A 19,804-nucleotide genomic window follows, 5' to 3' on the forward strand; every position below is an offset into this window, starting at 1 on the left:
GCATTGCTGGCTGGGTCAGCAGTTATTGTCCATCCCTCATTGAACCTTGATGAAGGTCAAGGACAATAGAACTAATGCAGACCTCCGGGTGTAGCGCCACCTGCAACACAGTTGGAGAGGGAACTCTGGGAAATTAACTCAGCAACAGAGAAGGGACAGGAATATCATTCATATCAGGGTGGTGTGTGGCTTTAAACAGTTAAATAGTCTGAAGAAGCTTTGCAGGAACATTAACCGGGTGTAATCTCATGGAGATTTTAGCACAAGCATCATCGAGGAGGTGGATTTAAGGTAAGCAATGAGTTCGAGGAGAGGAGGAAAGAAGCAAGGATAATTAGCAAGGAAACGCTAAAACGTAAAGCTCAGGAATCTGAAGGCACGGGCACTCCTGCAAAGAAACTAAAATCAGGGATGTGGAAGACTCCAGAATTGGAGAAGTAACAAGATCTCCCAGAGTCCATAAATATAGTGAGTTGTGGAGCAATTCTGGAATGAAGCTGAAAATGTTATAGTTGCTGAACTGGGAAGTGATGGAGGCTGTTGAGTTTGGGGTAGGGGGTAAGGAGAATGGGTTCTGATGAAAACCAGGAAACAGCAAAGTGTTGGGCACTCTCAAGCTTTACAGAGAGACTGTTGTTCTGCATGAATTGCCACCTTTCTTTTCTAATTTTATTGTCTTCTGTTTGTGTTAGGTTTTCAGCCACTGATGCATCTTAAAGACATTACCACTGACTCGGATTCCTTTTAATCAGACTCAACTGCCCATACCGAGCGACATCTCCAGAAACAGAACTAAGGCATCTTCTCACCTCCCTGCAACTTTGTTCTCTCTCAAAACATTCTGAACTCCTCAATATTTTTAACAAGGGGTTACATCAAAAAAGAACCCGCTGAAGGAAAAGGAAAAGAACTCCCAGTTGACTACAGGAATGCCTGAAATAATTGATTTTGTTTTTAAACAGAGAGGAGCTTAAATAGAAATGTCAAATCCTAGCACTGACCTAAGTGCCATTCTTGATGATGATGTCTGTTTAGGAAAATGCAAAGCATTTATTTGACAGAAATTCCAATGAAACCCAACTGTGATTAGTCATAATGCAGCTACATGCCTCTCAGAATTGAGGGGTTTGATTGTAGATTGGAGAAAGGTGCCTGTTACCTTGAAAAGCGGGTACAGATATTTGATTCCCCCTCTTTTCCCCCCCCCCCCCCCCCCACCCACCCCCACCAAACACACACAAAATGTTTCTCTGAGCCCAGGCCCAGTGGAAAGTACAAATCATGGAAAAGAGGTATAATGATTAAGAAGACCCACTCTATCATCTCATCTGATGGCAAAATCAGCCTTTGTGTGATTTGAGTGCTTGCTCCTATCCCTGTCACTTTGACTACTAGTAAAATCAGTGGCTATCTTAAACCAAGGACGTCTGTTCCCCAGATCCTGAAAATCTGGCAAGAGTCAAGCAACTCACTTTATTAAGTCTATATTTTCTGAATATCTGCTTGGTCCTATTTGATTTGGGATGCACCAATTGCTGCTGTTTCTTTATTGGAGATAAACCCCACTGGTTTTATTTGTAGATTAATAGGAATTCACATAGTGATGTTCCCCAACTGTCCTGAAGGCTCCCAAGGAATCAGTCTAAATGGTCCTGAAAGACAACAGCTGGGGCTGCCTGAGCTTTGGAATGTATTCCCAATACATTGACCCATGATGTTGGCTGCTCCTCATAACACCTTATAGTTCATTACTTGGTATCAGTTTAGACATCCTGCTGAAGACTAAAGTAAATTTTAAATAGAAATGAAACATTGCTACAAAAAAAGTCGCTACCAAAGCTTTGTTTCTTGTCTAACACCTTTTCAGGACAGATACAAGAATATTAAAATTCAAAGGGAACAGCACTTTAAACGATATGAGTAACGGGTGCTAATTTGTTGCCAAGTTGATTCTGATTGGCTGAAGCATTAATGGAGAATGTACTGAGAAGCTATTGCACCCATCCTCCCATGAGCCCTCCTGCATCCCCCACCCTTCCCATACCCTCCCTGCTCTTCTTTCTCCCTGCTCTCCATCCTCCCTCTTTTCCTTCCCCACTGCCTCTACTTCTGCCCCGCCCCCCCACTCCTCTCCCACCCTCCTCATCCCACAATGTCTTTAATTTTAAAAATGCACAAGTTGATGTAAAAGGTAGATCTCTGCTTAGGACTATATCTGCCTTCTATTATGTATTGTTGCCATACATTGTGATCCAGACGATCTTAAGTTACTTGTTCATGTCTTTCGCACATTCTTGTGTTCTCTGGAAGCAGAACATTCTAGACTTCTTAGCCCTTTATTGAATTGACAACGTTGTGGGAGATACGGTGAAAGTTGCCTGGCATATTGTCCATGGAAGTGCTTTGACCAATTAACTTGCTGACCAATTAGGATCTTTTCCACACAGTAAAATTGTTGCTCTCTTTGAAACATGGCACTCTTGCATTTGTTCTGATGAGTGCAAGACCAGAAGCTCTGACATTGTGTTTTGCATTTCAGCAGCCCTCGAGTTGTGTATGGCCCTAGTGAATATTTTTGGATATTGTTCAGTCAGAGCAGACACCGCTGCTTCTGATACCCACATTGTATGTGTCTGCACAGCTTTGGAGAAGCCAGTTTTTACTTACACGATTCTGAAATCTCTTTGGAACCATCTTACATTCTGTCTTAAGGAAAAAACACAATAGATGCTATTTAAAACAAGAATGTTATCACCTCCTCACTGAAACAAGGTGAAAACAAGTCACCCTTTCACTCGCTCCTCTCATACTACCAGCCATATTTCCTCAGACCTTTAGGCCTCGTGTTCCTACAAAATTAACCACAAGATCAACACCTATTTGAAGAATGGGAGTGTGCATTGCTTCACAGCAGCAGCTATCCCTATATCCTTCCAAACAGCCAGATTTGATGCTCAGGTAATTAAAACTACCTTCATGAAGCCTCCAGTTGACTCATTCTGTAACTCGATTTGGCAATGCCTGCTTTGAAAGGGAGTGACCTGCACTGTGTCCCCTTAATGATGCAAGAAAGCTGTTGAAAGTGGTCGTACGACAAGGCACAGTGCAGATAAAAAGCTACTCGCAGACTGTACACCCCAGCGTATGAGAAGCAGGAGAGGCCAGTGGAGAACCAGAATTAACAGACTCATCCCATCATTCATTTGGGGCTGGGGGGATTGGGTGTTTTGGGGCGGGGGGTGGGTGCAGGAGGAGCCATGGAAGCAGGTGGCTGTTGGAGAAGAGGGGAGATAGGAGGCAATTGCTGAGCAATCTATGACAAGTCAGGAAGCTATGTCCAGAGTATGAGTTTGAATGAGATTCTACCTTTTTCTTCTGTGATCTTGTCAAGTACAGTAGCTGAGCTACTTGCTGCTGCAGTCTTCCTTCACTGCAGTCAGTTCTGCAAAAATACCTTTTAATGAGTCTTTATAAATTATGAAGATGCCCTTTTCTCCTCAGTTCCAATGTCTGTGTTAACTTCACTTGTTCTCAGTATATTTGTAGACCACCCCCATTTCTATCTCGTGTCAATTTGTAACACCACAATTGTGTGCAGCTTCTTCTGTTAGTTCCTCAAAGGCACCAGAATGTAAGGTCAAATGCCAGTTGACCGACTACTTTTGACATCCGCTTCAAGAAGTGTTTGAGAAATGCTTATCTCTCTAAAATGGGCAGTCAGCCAATCCCCCTTGTTAGTAGAAATGTGACGGAATATTCCAGTTCAGTCTGGTTCGAGGAGGGCTGGAGTACCAGTGATTCCTCCAAAATATTGGGAATTTAGAGGTGCTCTTTATCCCCATCTCCCACGAGCCACTCTCCATTGTCAAGAATGCCCAGCAACTGGCAAGATGGATGTCCCCATTCAATGAAACAAAAAGAACTAAAGGACAGGATTGAAGTGTAAAGCTGGGCTAAATATGATGAGTTCTGTTCAGTTCGGAGTTCTCAGCATGTGCTGAAATAATTTGGGAAGGACCTGCACTCCCCAAAGTTGCAGATCTAACCAGTAGCCCCAGGAATGGACAGATCTCCATATCTAGCCTGAGAGAGAACTGCATGTGTATATATTTTGTTGCCAATCATCCCAGGGTGTTTACACTTCTGACCCTTTGGTTCTGTTTTGTGTGCAGGAGACAATGTAAAGATATACCATTGCATCTTGCATTTTATTTTAAAAACCTGCTGTGTAAATTTTACCTTTGTGCAAAATTTCTTTTTTGGTATACAAATATATATATATATAGATCACTTAGTTGTATTTTGCCAAATATTTCAACAAGTGATTGGTTTGTGCATCGTAATTAGGCAATGTATTGATGGCCGAATAGAATTTAGATGCCACTAGGGTTCTGACACACGTCATTTCACACAGTTGTTGGAGTCTGGTATATATCACAGATTGCCAAGTATTACACAGTACCTGGTACCAGTTGCAATAATATTTACCTAGTCAAACCAAGCAACTGTTCATCCTGAAAATCAGGCCAATTTTTTTTTGTCTACTAAAAAAAGAGATTATCATTTCGGAGGTAATTTTGTAAAAGCGACAATTAATGTCTTGATTGAAAGCAATATTTTTGTAAGTGTGTGTATAAAGCAAAGGTAGCGGTGTAAATATAGAAATATGTAAGGAGGGGTGAGTGATCTATGTTTGCAAGATCTGTGACCATTAATAGTCTTGTAAATCTTGTTTTGTAGATAACGTTTGTTATTCTTAGTCATGGGTTTTGAATGGTTTTATGAATAAATATTTAAATGATCTTCATTATGTATTTTGAGCATTTGTTAGAAATTATGGATTCTGTTTTGGAATGATGTCATATTTAGTGATTTTTTACCCAGAAGAAACCACAGTAGTCATTCGGTTCTTTGAACTCACTCTTCTGCTGATCTGAACCCTGTGTGATCATTCAGCTGACTCGATTCCTTTTCTTAAACTGAACATCTCTTAAACTTTACATGCAAAAAAAAAGTGACACTTAGTATATAATTTTTAATTGATCTGTAGCCTCGACGACATTTTGGGAGTCAGTTTGGCAAATTTCCATTCCGCCCCCTCGCCTCACCTTTTGAGAGATGTTTCCTTGCATCACATTGAGTGTTCCCGCAATCAGAAACACTGCTCATTTTCCTGCCTTAGAACCTGTTTGTCAATCTGACTGTTATAAGCAACTAAATTATAGAAGGCCAATTGTGCCTGATCGGTTTCAGAAGGATTTCTAATTTGTAGGTTTGAGAAATTCCAAAATTGGGCAAATGGCAGCCAGGGACCCATTCAATAACACCCTTTGGTGACTGTATGGGCTTTGCATAGTCTTCCCGTGTTTGCATGGGTTTCCTCCCACAGTCCAAAGATGTGCAGGTTAGGTGGATTGGCCATCTGAATGTGGAGTTAAGGGGCGGGGTGGGGGGAGTGGCTGAGTCGAGTAAGGTGCCCTTCGGGATGTCGGTGTGATCTTTATGGGCCCAGTGGCTTGTTTGCACGCTGTAAGACTTCTATGCTTCTCATACATTCAGTTCTTTATGATGGAGAATCTGTTCAAAACTTTATTGCAGACATTATTATAAGCTGTTAGCTTGATTGTAGTGACCACATTTCTGAGTCAGAAGTTGCAGGTTCAAGTCCCATTCCAGAAATCTGAGCAGGACATCTCCATTGCTTTCCTGCTCAATACTGAGGGAGCGCTGCACTGTCAGAAGTACACTCCGAATACAAGATTAAACCTCTCGGGTAGATAGTAACACACACCATTGTGTTATTTCAAAGAAATAATTATCATTGAAACAACTGCAAAAAAAGATATTTGGTCATTATCAAGTTGGTGGGAGCTTGCTGTGCACAGATTGGTTGCTAGATTTCTCCATCAACAGTACAACACATTGGGAGATCTGTGATTAGATTAGATTCTGGCGCAACAACTCCACACCGACCCTCCGAAGAGTAACCCACCCAGACCCATTTCCCTCTGACTAATGCACCTAACACTATGGGCAATTTAGCATGGCCAATTCACCTAACTTCCAGGAGGAAACCGGAGCACTCAGAGGAAACCCATGCGGACACCAGAAGAACGTGCAAACCGCACACGCGCACACAGTCGCCTGAGGCAAGAATCGAACCTGGGTCCCTGGTGCTGTGAGGCAACAGTGCTAACCACTGAGCTACCGTGCGTAATCTTAACTGAAATGTAATGACTGTAAATTTATGAGCTGAAAATCTCTATGACAACAGTAGCATCTGAATCAGGATCTACTGAGGAACAATCCAACAACGTTACAATCACTTGAACAGATCTAGCTTTTTTTGTATTAAACTTAATTGAATTTGCGTTCTTGGGGCAATTGGAGCTTTTTCTCTGTGGAATACTGATAGAGTATCTTTAAGGGATGTGTAAAAATCGCAACTCCCAAAGACAGAGGAAGAAAAGCAGCAAGTTTCAAATAAGCCCGAAGAGATGCTGGGTGCCAAACCGATGGTCGTGGCACAAAGTTTATACAATATCATTCACAAAAAGAAACCTCAAGCCAATTTAATGGTATTCTTGTTCCTCTGAAACTCAGTCCCACACTCATCAGTCAAGCACTCTGCATTATGTCAGAATGAATATGCCAATCTTATTATGACATCTTGTACAAGCAAGTTTATTAAATATTTGCTTCAACACATTAATGGATTCTATGAAGCACATTTCCTGAGAAGGGGAGAAAAACAGAATCTTCCATCCTATTTTATCTGACTGTATCCTTTCCAGTGATGTTGTTTGGGACTGGCTGGATTGCTGTGCAGAGAACTGGAATAGTCTCAATGGGCCAAATGACTCCCCTGCCACAACAACTAATCAGGTTTTGGCAAAATACAGTACTGCATACACCTAATACAGGGTTCCATTATTACAGTGCTCTCTGTACACTTACGTACGTGAGATACAACTCAGCTGGTCAATTGCAGTTATATTACAGTGTTCGCACAGATACAGTCATTTAACAATGGTTGCGAATGCGAGTTTAGTTGAGGACTCTGTTTGCACGTTACAACTAGGACTGTGACACTGCCACCGGAGTTTATCCTGCAAAGCTTCGGGTTTTCAGCAGGGGGAGTACAACATTTGTGATGAGGCATTTTTTTTGGAATTTTTGTAGGCCGATATGCTCTGTCATGGCCACATCATCTGAGATGTGTGAAATTTAGATATTCATCGTGACAAAATGTGAGGTGAACTCATTTTGAGTTTTTTTTTTCAGATAGGGACTAACATCATGTTGTGACCCAGTGTGATTGGCACAGTGACTCAGAGGTTAGCACTGCTGCCTCAGTGCTAGAAACGTGAGTTCAACTCCACCCTCGGGCGACTGTGCCATTTCCACACAGATATTCTTACTGTGTCTATGTGGGTTACTTCCCACAGTCCAAATATGTGTAGGTTGGGTGGATTGGCCGTGCTAAACCTCCCCATAATGTCCAGGAATGTGCAGGGTAGGTGGATTGGCCATTGGAAACACAGGGTCACAGGGACAGTACGGGGTGGGTCTGGGTGGGATGCTCTTCAGAGGGGCAGTGTAGACTTTATGTGCCAAATGGTCTGCTTCCACATTATAGGGATACTATGATTCTGACATGACTCTGGAAAATAAAATGTCCGTGGTTTTCCCAGATGTTAGTGACAGTCCTTTCCATTTTAATTGTTCATTAGATTTGATGGCCCACGATGATTGATATTCAAATAAAGACATTCAGGAGGCTAGTCAAGACAGGAATATTCATGGTCTTCATTGTATATCAATTATCTGGCATCACCCAATTAGGTGGGCCCTGATTAGGCCATTATTGTTGTCACATGACTGAAATTAATTTGAGATGGCCATGGATAGTCCATTAAGTCAGTCTGGGATGTGAAGGCCAAAGGAAAGCAATCTCTAGCTCAATACAAGGGAGGAAACTGCCTCAAGGGTCAACATAAACAGAGAATTGGCGTTTGTTTGCTTTACCTTCCAGAACATGATTATAATTACAAGAGCCTTGACCTTGTCTGAAAAGCCAGAAGTTTATTGCTGTTTGGGGTGAACCCATGTGACTACTTCACCAGAAACCTGTGGCATTCGTTTCTCCCCAAGATACTGAGAGAGAATTTTTCAATGTTTCAACTATTTCCTTGAGAACTGATTGGAAATTACCTTTTATTTCTAATTCTTTGACTAATTTAAGTGGAAGTTGCACCTTTCGAAATCATCTTTTCTTATAAATTTCTGAGGACATCCAAAATATGGTCGTTGAGGGTTTGTTATGATTACATTTCAGGTGATTTCTGAAATAAACGTTTATCCTTTCTTTTGATATTATTTTCCAGAAAGACTGCTTTGTGTTTATTAGTTAAAATTATAGCGCTCAAGGAATTAAAGCATTATTTCTGTAACAGAGTGTCCTAATTCAGCACAGAGAAAGGTGATAAAATGAATAGAATGATCCCATAGGGTGGGGCAGTGGCTCAATAGTCAGTACTGTTGCCTCACTGTTGCTTGAAGGTTTTGCACATTCTCTGTGTGTTTGCATGGGTTTCTAGGATGGACGGGTTAGGTCTGAGTGGGATGCTCTTCAGAAGGTCAGGGTGGATTAAATGGGTTGAATGGCCTGCTTCCACACTAAAAGGATTTCTATTATCACTCACTATCAATAAGGTTGTATTACACAAATGTCGTTACAGCCTGCACTGAGGTAGCCCTGGAGGTATACCTGACATCTACCATGCAATACATTTCCACAGCTTTTATCTGTGCCATAGCCTTTAATATTTCTCTAGAACATGTTTGTGGCAGCATTAGAGAGGGACTGAAGATAACTTGCAGAACTACCATGAATGATACTAAACCTGTTACATTAGCAGCAGACACCACTACCTTCAAGTCAATAGTAACGCTAGTTAATTAACTAAGTCTTCTCATAAAAGGAGCAATAACATTAGATTTTTAACAGAGGAGAACAATATTCTTGATGGACAAATTACCATCAGACAGGAGATGAGTGAATTGTTTAAATGACCAATATTGTCCATAAACTACATGGAGTATGCCCTTCAAAGTAGGCAACATAGTAATGAAAGAGAGATCAGGGAGAGTCCAACACACAATCTCACAGTTCAGGTCATTGTCTTATGGAGATGCTGACAGAACTCCAACAACAGTCAACTTGTGGTCATGGCGATGGCAATGACAATAGTTGGATTGGTGACAGGACGAGGAAGCTGTGTAGCTGGGTCGACCCCAGGCTAAATGAAGTCAGTGTAGATCGTCAGGTGTCTGAGCTTGTCAGCACAATTTGGATCGAATGAAGCTGCTTCATCTGGCTGGAGGCAGGCTGAGGAAAACCGACCTCCTTTCAGTGCTGAGGATCGCAGAGCTTTGCTGAAAAGACGAGGATGGAAGTAGGGGCTGATTATTTCCGAGTCTGAGTCGCTGGATTCCGTGCCACTGCTGATGTATCGTTCTGTTGTCTGCAGGACCTCTCTGCGTTGTAGAATCCCATGCACTGGATGCACAGGACTCAGTTTACTGAGAGCCTGTCTCCGACCCAAGGGCAACAAGTGAGCCAGGGGCCTTAACTCTGGCACATGGACTAGGCCAAGGGTCTTCACATCCGATTGGCTGTGTGACCTTTTGGAAGGCAGTAGACTGTCATCCTGTTGGTTATCCTCCTCCTTCACTGCATTCAGAGTGTTGCCATAGCTACCCCTCATCACAGCTCGCTGGTAGAACCCATAATTGGCTAAGAAGCTGGAAGCGGGTAAGCTGACTGGGCGAGCTACACCCGAAAGTCTAACAATTTCTTCATCCGTTGACGTGTGCTGCGTCGGTTGGAGAGATCCATCCATTAAAGTGTCCGAATTCGGGAAATTATCGCTAATACATTGGCTCCCTATTGTGAACTTGGGTGCGTTCCCACGTGTTATCTCTGGTGCATCAGTGTCCTTCCTGGTACGGTTAGTCAGAAACTGTAACCTGCTTTTTTGCAGTTGCACTGGATCCTTCTTGGGCCCAGTGTCACTAATGGAGGGAATGGAGACATTGCGGCTGGAGAGAAGTTCTGATGCTGGGTCCGCCTCGGGCTTGGACCTCTCCAGTTCAGTGCTAAACACAATCTCCACTGCCGACTCCTTCCTCCATCTCTGTGCTGCCTTTGGCTCCACCTTATCCTGGATGTCTCCTGGTTGCCCAATGCCCTGAAGGTCATGTGGCAATCCCTTGACCTGAATAAGACACAATATAATTCCTCAGAGATTATCAATGAAGCAGAGTGATTTGACGCGGAGGGAAGGGATTTATCTTGACTTTGTGTGTTAGTGTAAATGGGTAACCATAAGTAACCATAACCATAAGTTGGCAGCCTGTTCAATAGGAACTAACAGGGAGTAATGGAAAGTGGGCTGCTGACTCACTGTCACCCATTTTGCAAAATCATACAGTATTGTGCTCAATTAACATAAGCATTAAATGAAATAAACACTATTTTGTGATTAAGAGATGGGCATGGTGATTATACCCATCTGCAGAATCGTCCACATTTGCATTCAGAAACCTCTGCAAACCAAACCTGAACAATTATGTTCTAAAAAGGGGCCAGTTTTAAGGAGGAGTGAATCACACACAATGATATGGCCAATGTTAATCCCCCCATCCATCCACACTTGCAGGTGAGAAAATTGCTACTAACAAAGCTGCCCACGTCTCCAATTCTCAAATATAATCATCCTCCCAATTGCACTTCCTCAGTGATATACTCATGATCTTTAGATAGAGCAGAATTGAAAAGAATCTAATCCTTCTGGTCTTTTGGGATAAAAGAGAATCCTCAGTGACCTGGTCTGAAGGCACTGCAGTTTACAATGAAAATGGAAAAGCTTCTTTGACGGCAGCATGTTACTGTTGTACTGGATGGACAAAGGCTCAAAGAGGTGTCTTTGGGTTCTGTTATCTTGTCTACACTGATCTTTACTCAGTTTGCAAACCTGAGTTCCTGAACATATAGTCATGGTCGTACAGCACAGAAACAGACCCTTCAGTCCAACCAGAACATGCTGAATATAATCCCAAACTAAACTAGTTCCACCTGCCTGCTCCTGGCCCATATCCATCCAAACCTTTCTAATTCATCTACTTATCTAAGTGTCCTTTAAATGTTGTAACTGTACACATATCTAGCACTTCCTCTGGGGGTTTATTCCACACACAAACCACCCTCTGTATAAAACATTTGCCCCTCATGTCTTTAAAATTTCTCTCCATTCACCTTAAAACTATGTCCTCTAGTCTTGAAATCCCCCATCCTTGGGAAGAGACACCCACCACTAACCCTAACACTGGTAAAATGAAAGCAATGCATGTTTCTTTGGGTTTAATTTCAAGTTTGTACCCAAGAACAAAAGCTTTGGCCCAATTTGGCTCTTACACTGAAGTTACAGTATGACAGAAACTCAACGCATCAGAATCTGATCTGGCTGTTTGATCTGTGAAGAAGGGCTTATGCCCGAAACATCGATTCTCCTGCCCCTTGGATGCTGCCTGACCTGCTGCGCTTTTCCAGCAACACATTTTTCAGCTCTGATCTCCAGCATCTGCAGTCCTCACTTTCTCATGTTTGATCTTTTAGTCATGATTTTTGAAGCAATTTATTAATAGAAGAGTGAATTGAGAACACAGTCATTTTAGAATCATTACATCACTGACCTGTAACCCCAGCTCAAGGCCTGTTCCTGATGAATCTTCCTCAGATTGTACATTACCAGGCCTCCTGAAAAGCACCGATGAAAAGACAAACAGCATCATAAAGGCACAGCATTCAAATAAACATCATGTCTTCCCCTTTTTCAAAATAATTCCATAGGATCTTTAATGTTCATTTGAGAGGGGAGATAGATCCTCTGTTTATCTTCCCATCTGAAGGATGCACCATTAACAGAGCAGCAGTCCCTCAGTGCTGCACTGGAGGGCCAGACAGGAATACTGTCTCACATTTTGGAAGTTTTGAATGGAAAGGTATCTGTCTCAGGGGTTAAAAATCACACCACACCAGGTTATAGTCCAACAGGTTTAATTGGAAGCACTAGCTTTCGAAGTGCTGCTCCTTCACCAGGTGATTGTGTGATGAAGGAGTGGCAACCTGAAAGTTAGTGCTTCCAAATAAATCTTTTGGACTACAAACTGGTGTGACGTGATTTTTAGTTTTGGCCGCCCCAGTCCATCACCGGCACCTCCAAGTCATGTCTCAGAGGTGAGAAGTCAACGTAAGTGGCTAAGGTGACGTTTACTTGAGGGATGAACATCAGACAATGATGTTTGCAACAAGATCCCTGATCCATCCCTGACCTTGAAGGGTTTGTCTTTGTTCCACCTAAGACTCAGTAAGTATGAATCCTTCAAATGTTACACAGCCAGTTCAAATATCTCCCAATTCCACAATCTTCTGACTCAGGGCAAACTGACACTACACACATCGAAGTTCAGAGAAGTGTGGTAGCAGGCCATTCAGCCCATTCCAATCCTCCAAACAGCATCCCGCCCAAATCCATCTCCTATCTGCAACCTTGCATTTTCTATGGTCAATCCACCTTACCTGCACAGCTTTAGACTATGGGAGGAAACTGAAGCATCCGGTCGAAACCCACAGAGACACGGGGAGAATGCGCAAACTCCACACAGTCGCCCAAGGCTGCAATCGAACACAGATCCCTGGCTCTGTGAGGGTGAGCCACTGCTATTACAATTGATAGACCATTATAATCTAAAGAGGAGCAAACACCACCCAGAGAATAAGGAAGGTAGAACTCACCATCATCTGGTGTATTTGAAGCAGAACAAATGGCTTTAAGGAGAAGCCAGGTAAGTAGATGAATGAGAAAGAAAGAGCAGGCTATGGTGATAAGTTGTGATGAATAAAGTTGATACAGGGAGGGTCATGTGGAGCCTCACTGTGCTGGATGGATTGACCTGGTTCAGTGATCAGCACAATATTAAAATCAAAAATCACACAATGCCAGGTTTTGATCCAACAGGCTTATTTGGAAGTACAAGCTTTCGGAGCACTGCTCATACATCAGGTAGCTACCTGACTAAGGAACATTGCTCCGAAAGCTTGTGCTTCCAAATAAACCTGTTGGATTATAATGTGGTGTCGTGTGATTTTTAACTTTGTCCACCCCAGTCTAATACCGGCATCTCCACTTCCACATCATAATGTTATGGAGGAAATAAGTGATGATCCTGAATTTTGAGACAGACAGTGTCTTGAACATTACCTTTCAAATGGCACTTTCTTAAAATCTCCTTTGCTAAGATACTCAGCCAGCTGCTTTTGCGTTCTTCCACTGAAATAAGAGAGAAAAGTTAAAGAAAGAATTTCTCTTTATATATCGCCTTTCATGACCTAGGTATGCTTCGTTTGAACATCTTTGTGCGCATCAAACTCTCAAAGAAATGTGAATAATAAAGAGACCTTCTGTTTTTATGATTCTGCCTTAGAGGAAAATAATAGGCAGGATGGCAGGGAGAGGTCATAGAATCACAGAATCCCTACAGGGCGGATAGAGGCCCTTTGGCCCATCGAACCTATACTGACTGTCCGAAGACCATTCCCACTCAGGTACTCCCCACCCGCTTCCCTCCCACATCCTATGTCTAACCCATCTCGCCTGCACATCCCTGGACACTATGGGCAATTTTAGCATGGCCAATCCACCTAACCTGCACATCCTTAGACTGAGGGAGGAAACCGGAGCACCACGAGGAAATCCACGCAGAAACATGGAGAATGTGCAAAATCCACACAGACAGTCGCCCGAGGCTGGAATCAAACCTGGGTCCCTGGTGCCACCACTGAATCCAGAGACTGGGCCTCCACTGCCCTCCAATCCACAGGAACTGATCCCAAATCCATCGAACTCTGGAAAATAATCACCAACGCATCCACGATTTCTCGAGTCACCTCCTTCAGTACCCTGGGATGTAGACCATCAGGCCCCGTGGACTTATCAACCTTCAGACCTAACAGTCTCTCCAACACCAATTCCTGGCAAATATAAGTTCCCTTAAGTTCAGGTCCTTCAGCCACTGTTACCTCAGGGAGATTGCTTGTGTCTTCCCCAGTGAACACAGTTCTGAAGTACCAATTCAATTCTTCTGCCATTTCTTTGTTCCCCGTAATATACTCCCCTGTTTCTGTCTTCAAGGGCCCAATTTTAGTCTTAACCATTTTTTTGCCTTTCACATACCTAAAAAACTTTTACTATCCTTCTTTATATTATTGGCCAGTTTACCTTCGTACCTCATTTTTCCTCTGCGTATTTCCTTCTTAGTAATCCTCTGTTGTTCTTTAAAAGCTTCCCAGTCCTCCGTTTTCCCACTTATCTTTGCTATGTTATACTTTTTCTCTTTTAGCTTTATATGTTCTTAACTTCCCTCGTCAGCCACAATAAGTGGCTGATGAGTTCACTTGAAAGTTCACTTTAAGTTCACTTGAAAGGGCAGACAATGCTTTGGTTTAATATGTCTCCTGAAAGACATTTCAGTAATGTACTGAGAGAGTGTTAACCTGGATCATATACAATCATAAAAATTTACAATACAGAAGGAGGTTATTTGACCCATCTTGTCAGCACTGGCTCTTGAAAGAACTACCCAGCTAGTCCCACTCTCCAGCCCTATCTCTGTAGCTCTCTAACTTCACCATTTTCAAATACATATTTAAAAATTCTCTTTTAAAACCTCCCATGGAATCCGCCTCCACCATTCAGTCAGCCAGCGCATTCCAAATCCTGACAACTCTCTAACAAAAAAACGTTTCTCCTCATCTCACTCCTAGTTCTCTTGCTGACAATCTTGAAACTGTGAACCCTACTTACTAATATACCAACTTGTGGAACCAGAATATCCTTCTTTACCCTGTCAAAATTCTTCACAATTTTGAACGCCTCATAATGTCACCTTTTAATCTTTTCTACTCCAAGGAGAAATAGCCCAATTTCTCTAATCTTTCCTTGCATCTAAAATCCTTAATTCTTGGGATTATTCTAGTAAATCACCTTTGCACTCTCTTCAGGGCTTTAACATCCTTTCCTTAACATCCAGAACTGAACACAATACTCCAACTGTGGTCTGACCAATGATTTGTCAAGGTTTTAAACTATATGCCTCTACTTATAAACCCAAAGATCCTATAAATCTTCTGAACAACTCTTTCAATTTACCTGGCCACCTTCAGAGATTCATGCATGTGAACACTGGTCCTGTACTCCCCTCAAAGTTGTACAATTGAGCCTGTATAGTTTTACTGTGTTTGTTCCACCAAAATGCATTGCCTAACATTCCTCTGCATTGAAATTCATCTACTAGATGTTTGCCCATTCGGCCAATTTGTCAATGTCCATCTGAAGTCACTCAGCATCATCCTCACAATTCACTATTCTCTCTCACTTAGTATCATCTGCAAAGTTCATGATTTTGCTCTCAACACCCATCTTCAAATCATTTATATAAATCAGAAAAAAAAAAGAAGGTGCCACACCAAGTCTTGGAGAACACCAATTTCAACTCAAACCCAATCTGAGAAATGCCCATTTATACCTACCATCTGTTTGCTGTCTTTTAGCCAACTTCCAATCCATGCTGCTAAGCATCCATCAATCCCAAGCATTCCTAACTTTCTAACCAACCTGCCATGTCACTCCCTTTCAAGTGCTTTCTGAATATCCAAATATTCAACATCCACAGCACTACCCTCAGCCACTGCCTGTGTCACCTCGTCAAAGAAAATATGAATTTGGCTGTGGTTGTTATCCCCTAAGAGGCCATTCTCCTCAACAATATCCAAAATGGTATATCTGTTTTCCAGGGGGATAGCCACGGGAGATTACTGCACTGCCTGCTTTGATTTCCTGCTCTGTCTGGTGGTCACCCATTCCCTTCCTGCCTGTGGAGTTTGAGTCTGTGGTGTGACCACCTCTCTATATCTACTATCCATGATACTCTCCCCCTTGCACATGCTCCACAGTATCCCCAGACAGTGTCCCCAGTGTCCAGAAACTCAGGCTTCCAGGGGGCTGCAGCTGGAGACATATCTTGCACACTTTTCAATGAGATCTCCCCTCATCCTTCTAAATTCCACTGAGTACAGACCCAGAGTCCTCAACTGCTCCTCATGTGACAAACCCTTCATCCCTGGGATCATTCTTGTAAACCTCCTCTGGACCTCCCTCCAAAGCCAGCACATCCTTCCTTAGTTATGGGGCCCAAAACTGCCCACAATATTCCAAATGTGGTCTGACCAAAGCCAGCTTCAGCAGTGCACCTCTGCTCTAGTATTCTAGCCCTCATGAAATGTATGCTAACGTTGCATTTGACTTCCTAAATGCTGACCGAATCTGAATGCTAACCTCTAAGAGAAACCTGAAATAGGACTTCTAAATCCCTCTGTGCTTCATTTCCCTGTTTAAAAATAGTCCACAACTCCATTCTTCTTACCAAACTGTATCCTCACACTTTCTCTTATTGTATTCCATCTGCCACTTATTTGCAGAATGGGGAGTGGCTTGGAGGGGAACCTGTGCTGTTTCAATGTATCTGCTGCCCATCTTGTTCCAGATGGAAGTGGTCGTGGGTTTTGAAGGTGCTGTCTGCTCCCTGAATTTCTGCAGTGCATCTTGTAGATGGTACACACCGCTGCTACTGAGCACTAGGCAGAGCTGGAAGCTGGACCCAAAGTGTGTGATAGATGTTAAAAGACTGTGAATAAACCTGATACATCAAACCAGTATAATCTTTGCACAGGTCTGAAATGTAAACTTTATAACATTTCTGACTTTCAGGAGTGGGACTTGAACTGTAGCTGGGGCAGCATGGTAACTCAGTGGTTAGCACTGCAGCCTCACAGCACAGGAACCCAGGTTTGATTCCAGCCTTGGGTGACTGTCTGTGTGGAGTTTGCACATTCTCTCTGTGTCTGCGTGGGTTTCCTCCGAGTGCTCCGGTTTCCTCCCACAGTCCAAAGATGTGCAGGTCAGATGAATTGGCCATTCTAAATTGCCCGTAATGTTAGGTGCATTAATCAGAGGGAAATGGGTCTGGGTGGGTTACTGTTTGGAGGGTCGGTGTGGACTTGTTGGGCCAAAGGGCCTGTTTCCACACCGTAGGGAATCTAATCTAACCCAATCTGAGGCAAAAGCATATGTCTGATATTACAAAATGAGACTTGTTCCTGAACAATTGATTTTAACTTCAGTAAATAATGAGATACTTCAGTGCAACAAGGAACATTATACCTGGGGAGAATTCTCCACAGTACCCCTGTACCTGTATCGAAAGTTGGATCCTTTGCTGTAAAGAATGGGCTTGGGTTTTGATCTGGGTTCTTCAGGAAGCCTAAAGAAAGCATGATATTCAACACAGGTCTTCCAGAAGTGCTTGCACGCATTACGACTTGCCATCAGGAATTCTAAGGAGTCCTTGCATGAGGCGGTCTGTCATTGTTGGACAGAGAAAGTGTTATTAGACAAAGAATCACTTGATGCATGCTAATGTCAAGCAATGATGGAAGTAAAAGCAAACCTTACAAAAATGTTGGAATGGAGCTTGATAAAGAAATGTTTCTTCTTAAAACTCAGTTTGCGTATTTTGGCCCAGTTGAATGTATTGATCTTTGTCTTGCCCTGGAATGAGAGTTGGAACTTTAAATCTAACCTATCACACCAACAACTTGTATTTGTAAAAGACCTTTATTGTAGTCAAACTCCCTGGGTACTTCAGTGCAGCTTAGCGAGGTAATTAGACACAGGTGACCGAACATTTTGGCAAAGAGGTAGATTTTGAGCAGACATAAAGTCATAATACTTACAGAGTTGGACAGTCCGGAAACAAACCCTTCAGTCCACCTTGTCCATGCCAACCAGAAATCCTAATTTAATCTAGTCCCATTTGCCAGCATTTGGCCCATAACCCTCTAAGGGTAAAAACAATGGCTGCAGATGCTGGAAATCAGAGTCTAGATTAGAGTGGTGCTGGAAAAACACAGCAGTTCAGGCAGCATCCAAGGAGCAGTAAAATTGACTTTTCAGGCAAAAGCCCTTTCCTGATGAAGGGCTTTTGCCTGAAATGCTGATTTTACTGCTCCTCAGACGCTGCCTGAACTGCTGTGTTTTTCCAGCACGACTCTAATCTAGACCCCATATCCCTCTAAACCTTTCCATTCATAAACCCATTCAGATGCCTTTTAAATGTTGTAATTTTACCCACCCCACCACCTCCTCTCGTAACTCATTCCATGCACGCACCATCCTCTGCCTGAAAAAGTTGTCCCTCAGATACCTTTTAAACCTTTCCCTTCTTACCTGAAACCTATGGCCTCTAGATTTGAACTCCCCTGCCCTGAGGAAAACACCTTGACTATTCACCCTATCCATGCCCCTCATAATCTTATAAACCTCGAGAAGGTCAACCCTCAGCCCCTGCAGCACCAGGGAAAATAGCCCCAGTCTGTTCAGCCTCTCGCCATAGCTCCATCCCTCCAATCCCAGAAACATACTTGTAAGTATTTTCTGAAATATTTAAGTTGAACAACATCCTTCCTATAGCCGGAGACCTGAATAGTGTGCATTATTCCAAAAATGGCTGAACCAATTTCCTGTACAACTGCTACATGACATCCCAACTCCAATACTCAATGCACTTAAATTGAGAAGAGAGAGTCGTGTGGGACAAAAGCTGTGTGAACTTACAAATTGGGAAGTAGACCACTCAGCCCTTTGACTGCTCTGCCATTCAATGTCGTCACGGCAATTTGATTACTCCTCTGCCCCTCATAACCTTTCATCTTTTGCTTGTCAATGATTTAGAGAGGGAACTTTAGCATTTACAGATGAAGGCAGAGCCACTGTCATGTGAAGAAATAAGGGATGCATAACAGACTTGAGTTAAAAGGCTGTTTTCAATGGGTTGTAAGCTTGGGATGTGAGAAGCTAACACTGAACAGGTTCACAGCAGTTGAATGTATCAGCATGGGTTCCAGTGGTGTTTTGGCCATCTCAACTCAAGATTTATAATTGGTCCTTGTTGGATAACAGGAAAACATGACATTTTCTTTCCATGGGACTCTAGGATCTGTGCCAGTGTTTTAGAATCCAACCATGTCTGATTCATCTGGTTTCCATGAAAATTGACCTTGGCTACAAACAGCCTGAACAGAAAGCTACTCTACATAATGAAACACAGGAACATCTAACGTAATAATGACATTCTGGTCAGAGACTCAAGGCAATTCATGTCACATGTGAGGTACCTTTCTCTTCAAAATAACTTACACCATTCACTGGGTTTAACCTACCTGAAAGACCAATATGCCCATATGTAAAACAGCCAGATTGATCTGTGTCCCTTCACCATCATTGGCTGGATGGAGCCTGACACCATACATCTCCAGTTTCCGTGCCGTGTCGAGAAGGCGAAGGTCAGAGGTCGCTGAGGTTAACCCTCTGTGCAAAGATCAAATATTTATTCATCAACAATGAACAAAGTGCCTCACTATGACCTACAGAAATCCTGAAATTTTGGGATTGCCTGTTGCAAATAGAATATTACACTCAAAATAGATTGATTAGATTACCTACACTATGGAAACAGGCCCTTCAGTCAAACACTGACCTGTTAAAGAATAACCCATCCAGACCCATTCCCCTACCCTATATTTACCCCTGACTAATGCACCTAACTAATGCAATTTAGCATGGCC

General features: G+C 42.7%; 2 protein-coding genes across 2 annotated transcripts in view; one reads left to right on the top strand and one right to left on the bottom strand.

Moving 5' to 3' along the window:
* Nucleotides 1-4,807, top strand: part of LOC140495761 (serine/threonine-protein kinase 26-like) — a 48,157-nt gene extending 43,350 nt beyond the window's left edge. The window contains exon 10 of the mRNA XM_072594837.1: nt 693-4,807. Within this exon, the coding sequence (XP_072450938.1) occupies nt 693-717 (25 nt within the window). The 3' untranslated portion in view covers nt 718-4,807. The remainder of the gene's footprint in view (nt 1-692) is intronic.
* A 1,925-nt stretch (nt 4,808-6,732) lies between these two features.
* LOC140495762 (FERM domain-containing protein 7-like) overlaps nt 6,733-19,804 on the bottom strand; it is a 67,949-nt gene continuing 54,877 nt past the window's right edge. Inside the window, exons 8-13 of the mRNA XM_072594838.1 lie at nt 19,400-19,547; nt 17,634-17,729; nt 17,374-17,540; nt 13,326-13,394; nt 11,758-11,821; nt 6,733-10,280 (exon numbers count right to left, since the gene is read on the bottom strand). Of these exons, the coding sequence (XP_072450939.1) occupies nt 9,303-10,280; nt 11,758-11,821; nt 13,326-13,394; nt 17,374-17,540; nt 17,634-17,729; nt 19,400-19,547 (1,522 nt within the window). The 3' untranslated portion in view covers nt 6,733-9,302. The remainder of the gene's footprint in view (nt 10,281-11,757; nt 11,822-13,325; nt 13,395-17,373; nt 17,541-17,633; nt 17,730-19,399; nt 19,548-19,804) is intronic.

Source organism: Chiloscyllium punctatum, chromosome 25 (assembly GCF_047496795.1).
Source record: "Chiloscyllium punctatum isolate Juve2018m chromosome 25, sChiPun1.3, whole genome shotgun sequence".
NCBI classification, from domain to species: domain Eukaryota; kingdom Metazoa; phylum Chordata; class Chondrichthyes; order Orectolobiformes; family Hemiscylliidae; genus Chiloscyllium; species Chiloscyllium punctatum.